This window comes from Myotis davidii, unplaced genomic scaffold (assembly GCF_000327345.1).
Source record: "Myotis davidii unplaced genomic scaffold, ASM32734v1 scaffold474, whole genome shotgun sequence".
Taxonomy (NCBI): Eukaryota; Metazoa; Chordata; class Mammalia; order Chiroptera; family Vespertilionidae; genus Myotis; species Myotis davidii.
Genome location: NW_006285783.1, coordinates 285,217 through 293,465, shown reverse-complemented (window position 1 = coordinate 293,465; position 8,249 = coordinate 285,217). Strand labels below are relative to the sequence as shown.

The window sequence follows — 8,249 nt, the reverse complement described above, 5'->3', positions numbered from 1 at the left end:
GAGACACATTTAAAATAAATTGATGCTTTAAAAAATTTAATTTTTCACTTGAAACAAAATAGCGTCAAATAGAACACATGAAAAATAAGAATATATTCAAATACATATATAGTACAGGGCGTGGCGAATAGAAGGCACGATAAATTTTGGTTTAATGACTGAAAAAAAGTTTAATTTTTCAATTCAATATAAAATAAATTGATGCTTTAAAAAATTTAATTTTTCACTTGAAACAAAATAGCGTCAAATAGAACACATGAAAAATAAGAATATATTCAAATACATATATAGTACAGGGCGTGGCGAATAGAAGGCACGATAAATTTTGGTTTAATGACTGAAAAAAAGTTTAATTTTTCAATACTTTTTATTTCCTTTTTATTATATTTATTAGGGAGTCACTGTTTCACCGAATTAAACAGTTTTCAGGTGCACAATTCCACAACACGTCATCTGTACACTGCTTTGTGTGTTCACCAAGTCAAGTCTCCCAGACCCTCCTCCACTTCCCCCTGGCAATCACCACACTGTTGTCCGTGTCCATGAGTTTTTTCCTTTTTCTTTTTTGCTCAATTCCTTTAGTCCATTCGATTCTTTTGAGCTCTAAACCCTTTCTGAGTTTCTAGAGGAGGGAAATCAAAATACTTTAGACTTCTGTGGAGAGGTGTGGAAGAAATTTTTAGTGTAATTCATTACTGTTTCATTTGCTATTGATGTAACAGTTTTATGATTCCTCTCTGAAGTAGGATTTGTTTTCTTCTGTTGCAAATGGATATAGCTAGCCTCTCAGACTAGACATTTTCCAGGTAGAAACTAAAATTACTCAAACAGAAAAGAGGCTGTTTACATGAAAGTAAAATTTATCTGGGAGTGAGCACAAGAAGAGTATTTGAGGACTTAGTGAGACGTTACTTCTCCCTGCCACCTATATTGAGATTAGAAAGGCATATCTTGGCCTTTCAACAGTTGTGTTTTTAAAGTTCTTTTATTAAGATTCCCATAACTCTGAGAAAAATAACACTTTAAGTCTTGCAGTTCCCACACTCTGTGCTAAGGTGCCCTGAGCTGCCAAAAGAGAACTCTTTAAAGTAAAGAGAAATTTTTTAAGTTTAAAGGTAACTTAAATTTTGAGGGAGATACAACAAGACTTGTCTGTTACACTATGCAAATTACTACTAAGTTTTTTGGACCTGACTACTTAAAAACGAGAGCTTTTAGATGATTTTTCTGAGTCCATGAAAATATTACTGAGACATAACAGTGCCGCCCCTGAAAAAGTTTGAGAACCTTTGCTCTCATCTCACCAGCCACTTAGAAAGGGGGAAGATCAGATGCTTCCTCAGAGTCCAGGACCGGCAGTGGTGTCAGACAGCTGCTGCCTGCCCGTTAGTGCTCAGGGATGAAGCGCTAGATCAGTACAACGGGAGCATCCGCTAAAGGGCGGGTCAGGATCTCTGCAAAAGCCTCACGTTTGCTGGCAGTCAGCCTGGTAGAGGTCTGTTTACAGATCACAGGGAGACAAATATTTTGTCGTTAAAATGTCATGTTGCTTATGTTTTCTGTAGGTTCCTTCTGAGACACTATCCCAGTGGAATCTTGAACACACCACTTTAAACGAAGTGGGCAACTTCTTAATTCAAGTCAGCAATGATGAATTTGGATCATCTATTTCTAAAGAACTGAGAAGGCTGAATAAAAGATGGAGAAAGTTTGTCACAAAAACTCAGCTCGTAAGTGTTGGGTTTTTGTGGGTTTTTTTTTTTTTTTTTTTGGTAACAGCTACATTGAGATAAAAGTCACATACCATACAACCCATTCATGTGTATGATAGTGGTTTTTAGTATAGTCAGAGCTATGCTGCCATCACCATAATCAGGACAATTTCATCACCTCATAAAGAAACTGCACCCATTAGCAGTCACTCTCCACTTTCTCCTACCCTCCTCAGCCGTAGGCAAGTGAGAAATCACTTTATGTCTGCACAGATTAGCCTGTTTTGGATATTTCACACAAGTGGGATCATATGATATGTGGTCTTTTGTTTCTTTTTTTTTTTTTTACTTAGTGTAATGTTTTCAAGATTCATCCATGTTGTAGCATATATTAGTTCTTTATTCCTCTTTATTGACAGGTAATAATAGTCTATGGTATGGCTAGACCACATTTTATTTATTCATTGATTGGTTGATTTGGCTTCTTTCCATCCTTTTGACTATTATGAGTAATGTTGCTGTGAATATTCATGTGCAAGTTTTTGTGTGGACATATAACATACAACTCTCTAGTGAATTTCTTTTACCATTAAAGAATAATGTTAAGTTTTTTGCCTACTAGATTTCCAGCTCCTGAGAACATACACTGAGCTTTATTTATCTTTATATTTGTAATAGTGCTTAATAAAAGCAAACCTTCCGTAATTTTTGAGTTTAAATTATTAAATTATTCTTATTCTTAACAATTTGAGACTGAGGTGTTTTATGGGAAATGCTCCCATTTTAAAATATATTGACTATATTATGTCCATTTATTATGAGTACAGTAATAATATACCTTAGCATAAAAATATGAGCATTAAGTTTTATGACATTAATTTCTTCTAGGATATGAAACTGCCACTTATAAAAAAGCAGGAGCAGCCTGTTCTTGGTAATTCTGAAAATATGCAACCATCTAAAGAAGAAAAACCAACTGTTGACTCTCCAGCAGATACGCCATTAGCACTTCCTGAAAATCACGACCAGAATATAAAGGTGAAGTAGTCATACTTCGTCACATTTGTATACAGAAATAATTCAACGGCGCTGTTTTTCTCTGGAAAAACCCATATTGTTGAAACAGTGGTGTGATTTTTCGATAATATTTAAAATGTACTCATGTTCCAGTAAAATGCGTCAGTGGTTCCTTTCATGAAGCCTTCCTCAGAGTCAGTGCTGTGTCTCAGGAGGAGGAGCTTCCCCGACACGCCAGAGCAGCCAGACTGCTCAGTGTGCAAAGGGAGCTGGGATTTTCTCCCTTTGCTTCTGACCAGTGCTTAGACACGGTCCAACTTTAGGTAGCCCCCAGCCTGTGTCTTGCTTCCTTTCCCTAAAATGGGGAGACCTGTAGTTTTTATTTGTTGCTTTGTTGGGTAATTAAGAGGGTGCTTATAGATAAGAGCGTCTTATCTATAAAGGAACAAAACCTAAAAATCATACACGGGTACCGTACCTGTGGTTTTGGAAATGTGCCTTCTTCAGAATAATGACTTACACAGTTTTACTTAAGAATGTAATATTGAACTGGCTTTGGCCAGTGGCTGTGATGGACTGCTTGGAAGACTAATCAGATAAAATCTTGAAAGACCTGAATTTGTGCAAGATGCTTTTAGAATAGAAGAATATAAAATAGTATATTCTTCTAATACATTTACAATATGATCTGGTTAAAAGAACAGCTTTAAGAATGAATATGTCATGGAAAGCTGTGACATCAGCCCATAGAATATTGAAGGATTATTCATGGGAAAAGGCTAAATTCTTTTGAAATTTGATTCTCTCTCTTCTTGAGGATGTTTTGAAACTATTACTAACAACTGTATTTAATTAAATTATATATGAGGTTTAGAAATGTTTTTATAGAATCAGTACCCTAATTTTCTAAGATTTTTATCTTCTTATATGTAAAATGGAGACCATAGTAATTAGCTGACATGAATTATATTATCATTAGGAAAATACATGTGGCCCTGGCCATGGAGCTCAGTTGCTCAGAGCATCATTTTGATATGCCATGGTTGTGGGTTCACTCACTTACAATAATCAACCAATGAATGCATCAATAAGTGGAACAACAAATTGATGTTTCTCTCTCCCCGTTCTTCATATCTCTTTCTCTCTCTCTCTCTTTCTCTCTCTCTCTAATCAGTAAGTCAAAAATTAAAAAAGAAAATATATATGAATGAATCTTTTAATATTTAAAGTGATATGTACTATCATAAAATGTTATTATTGTCCAAAACTAAGTCTTAAGTTATTAATATATGCTGAATTAGCACCCTTTGGGGAAAAAAAGAGATAACTTTTTAAAATTGGAAATTATTTTATGATGTAAACATTGACTTTTTTTAGTGATAATTTTGAATGTTGCAGGCCGGGAAAGAACATGAAAAAGAAAACGAAGAATTCACAGGGCAACTAAAAGTGGCTGAAGAGGTCGAAAAGCTCATTGGAGAAGTAGAAATCTGGGAGGCAGAAACCAAATCCGTTTTGGATCTTCTGAGACATAAAGATGATGTAGATACTTCAATGGAAGAATCTTTGCAGGTATGAGGGTAAAAGCATTAAAAGGACAGCTTTCATGGTTATAGACCGAAGTATTAAGATAACAAACAAGTTTGAGAGTAAAGAGTAATATGACTGTTTGAATTTTCTTAGTTGGGAGTTTTTTAAATAGCATGGATTCTCATTCCTGAATCATTTGCTGTGATTTTGCTTAAAGACAGAGGATAGACTGGAAGACCATTAATAATACCTTATGTGGGTCTAAGTTCTTGAATTAATTTTCCCAGCTACATGATGGAGATTAAAATGTTTTCTGGTATGAGAGGGTGATGAAGAGATAAGTGAGCTCAGTCTCACATAGCACAGTGCCGTGTGAATATGAGATTATGACAGTCTGTGCTTTGAAAGCTCATTCACCGATTAAGCCACTTTTCCTTCTTGACACAGGGAGGGTGACGGATGTTGTTAAAACTCCGTTCTGTCTTCATTCTCAGGCAGTCGACTCATTGAAAAGCAATGAGGCAAGATTGCGTTTTAATATCACTCAGTTCTTCTGGGAATGAAGTGACAATTGTGGTTTTTACTGAGTTCCAAGCTCAGCTATAAAAATCTATGGAGCATGTCATAAATTGCAACAAGATGGAAAGTTCCCAGAATAAAGGAATACTTATGTGATTCTTTCAAATCTACATTTCTGAAATGCTGTATATATAGCATTTTGTGTTTTCATTGTGTATAAGAATGATAACTTTTTATTGCTTTGAAAATATTACATAAAGTTACCTGTGACATCTGCCAGTGCTTTTCTAATTTTATTTACATATTTATTTATTTGCTGCATCTGGAATTTACTAAGTAAAAGAAATGAGTGAGAAATGAGAAATTCAATATTTAAAATATTTAAAAAAATAACAGTGAACATACAAACATGCTAGAATATAATTCTGTAAGAAGGAATTAAGTAGATCTTTATTGAATCAAGATATATTGTAAAGTAGTTTTTAAAAAAAATATATTTTATTGGGTTTTTACAGAGAGGAAGGGAGAGGGATAGAGAGTTAGAAACATCAATGAGAAAGAAACACTGACCAGCTGCCTCCTTCACTCCTCCCACTGGGGATGTGCCCACAACCAAGGTACATGCCCTTGACCGGAATCGAACCAGGGACCCTTCAGTCCGCAGGCCGACGCTCTAGCCACTGAGCCAAACCGGTCAGGGCTGTAAAGTAGTTTTAATATGTTCTGTAAAGCATGGTTCGAAAAAGATTATTTTCTAATAGTCACTTTCTCCAGTAACATTTATTGGATTCCCTTGTGACTGATTTGGCTTAGAGCAACTTAATTTTAAGATTTATTACTATTCTCTCAACTTATTTTTCTCTCTGTTGATATTATATTACTTAAAGTATTTTATTGAAGTGCTTAGTATATAAAGAATAATCTATAAAAGTCTGTTTTCTCAGAATTGGTATAAATATAAAACTTAAAAGTGAAAGTTTAAAATAACATGCTTTAGAATATAAATTTGTCTCATTTTGCATTAATAATTAACCTTTTATGATTTCTGGTGAGATTTAAGGTTAATGGTTAATATGTAATCAGAATGTTTATTGTGATCTCACTTTAATTTGTTTTAATAGCATCTTATTGCCAAAGGCTCTATGTATGAGGAGCTTGTGTCTAGAATGGAAGACACTTTACAAATGGATGTACAAAATATTTCAAGCCAGGAGTCCCTCGAACATGTTCTCACAGCTGGGCTTCAGGCAAAGATTCAAGAAGCTAAAGAGAAAGTCCAGGTCTCTCTTTAATGTTCCTTATTCATGAATTTAGTTTTTAAAACCAAGTGGTCAATGGGAGGATGGGGAAGTTGGGGGTGGGGATTGCCCTGTAGTTTGGAAATGTTTTATAAAATACAACTTTTGCATTATATATATATACATATATATAAATATATATATTTTTGGTTAATCCTCACCCAAGTATATTTTTCCATTGATTTTTAGAGAGAGTGGAAGTGAGGGGAAGAGACAGAGAAACACTGATGTGAGAGAGACACATTGATTGGTTGCCTCCTAAACATGCCTTGACCAGGGCCAGGATCGAGCCTGCAACCAAGATACGTGCCCTTGACCAAGAATCGAACCTGGGACCCTTCAGTCCTCAGGCCGACACTCTATCCACTGAACCAAACTTTATAATTTCTTTATAATTTAGAGCATATTGGAAAATATTACATAATAAATTAGATACTCTTATGTCTAGCAGGAAAATAGGAGTGGCAACACAAAGCAATTACTTATGAATTTGTTAATTTTCTAAGAAGCCGGGCTAAGTGTTGAGAATTTTTTGTCTTCACAGATCAACATGGTAAAATTAGGTGCAATGTTGAAGAACTCAACTGATGTCTCACCAGACCTGAGTGCCAGGATGAAGGTGGAGGAATCCCTGAAGGAACTGGAATCATACATTACAAGGGCTGAGCAGTTACTTGGCCAAAGAGAGAGCCGGAGTGGACTGATTTCAAAATACAAGGTGGGACCCTTTCTTTCTTTCTTTCTTTTTTTTTAAAATATATTTTATTGATTTTTTACAGAGAGGAAGGGAGAGAGATAGAGAGTTAGAAACATCGATGAGAGAGAGACATCGATCAGCTGCCTCCTGCACATCTCCTACTGGGGATGTGCCCGCAACCCAGGTACATGCCCTTGACCGGAATTGAACCTGGGACCTTTCAGTCCGCAGGCCGATGCTCTATCCACTGAGCCAAACCGGTTTCGGCAAGGTGGGACCCTTTCAACTATCAAATGTAGGGTATTTATTTTGAACCAACTATCTAATTTGAAATCAGGCCGATGCTTCTATCTGTGATTGTACACAAAGTTATTGTACACAAAGTACCTTTAAAATTTTTTCAAGTTTTATATACATCATTCCCCAGACACTCTTAAAAATTAAAATGAAGAATTTTAAAAATTCAGTATACTATTATAGACCTGCAAATGTGTAATTACTTTATTTATTTACTTAAAGTATGTTTTTATTGCCTTAGCCAGTTTGACTTAGTGGATAGAGCATCGGCCTGGGGACTGAAGGGTCCCGGGTTTGATTCTGGTCAAGGGCACATGCCCAGGTTGTGGGCTCAATCCACTGTGGAGGGCATGCAGGCAGCAGCTGATCCATGATTCTGTCTTTTCATTGATGTTTCGATCTTTCTCTACCTCCCCTTCCTCTCTGAAATCAATAAAAATACATTTTTATAAAGAGAGAGAAAGAGAGAAAGGAAGAGGGAGGGAGAGAGAGAGAGAAAAAAAAAAGATCAATTGGCTGCCTCTTGCCTGTCCCCTACTGGGGATCCAGTCTGCTATCTGGGCATGTGCGTAATTGGGAATCTAACCGGTGACTTCTTGGTGTGTGGGAGGGCACTCCAACCAACTGAGCCGCACCGCCCAGGCTGTAATTACATTTAACTAAGAAATATTTTGCAGTTTTTTTTCAAAAGAATTTAAGAGATGCAAATGGGCTATCAAACCTCAAGTTACAAAGAGAAGTCTCCCTTAAATCTTTAAATAATCTTTGTAGAGTCTTTTTTTTTTAGCTCTACCTAGGAAAGATCTATCAAAATTAGCTTTGAGGACTTGGCAGGGTGATGAGGCTTTCATGTTCTTGCTTGCATCTCTTTTTTTTTTTTTTTTAAATAGGAAGCGCTATTAATTTTTAATACTAAAAGTCTGGCCAAGTATTTGAAAGCTGTTGAAGAACTGAAAAATAATGTCACTGAGGATGTAAAGCTGTCTTTGGAAGAAAAGAGTAGAGATGTCTGTGCCAAGTGGGAGGTAAGAACATGCATATGTATCTAGGGCTTATACTAATGCATCTGACTATTGATCTGTTTGTCATCAGAGTCATTCTTCATATATGTATATGTTTGTGTGTGTGTGTGTGTGTGTGTGTGTGTGTGTGTGTGTGTGTGTATAGATAGATAGAGAG

The 8,249-nt window shown here is 35.9% G+C and overlaps 1 protein-coding gene across 1 annotated transcript in view; it reads left to right on the top strand.

Annotated features, from left to right (window-relative positions):
* Positions 1-8,249, top strand: part of SYNE2 (spectrin repeat containing, nuclear envelope 2) — a 257,316-nt gene that overhangs the window by 52,058 nt on the left and 197,009 nt on the right. The window contains exons 16-21 of the mRNA XM_006756713.2: positions 1,566-1,730; positions 2,601-2,750; positions 4,128-4,301; positions 5,900-6,058; positions 6,621-6,794; positions 7,961-8,095. Of these exons, the coding sequence (XP_006756776.1) occupies positions 1,566-1,730; positions 2,601-2,750; positions 4,128-4,301; positions 5,900-6,058; positions 6,621-6,794; positions 7,961-8,095 (957 nt within the window). The remainder of the gene's footprint in view (positions 1-1,565; positions 1,731-2,600; positions 2,751-4,127; positions 4,302-5,899; positions 6,059-6,620; positions 6,795-7,960; positions 8,096-8,249) is intronic.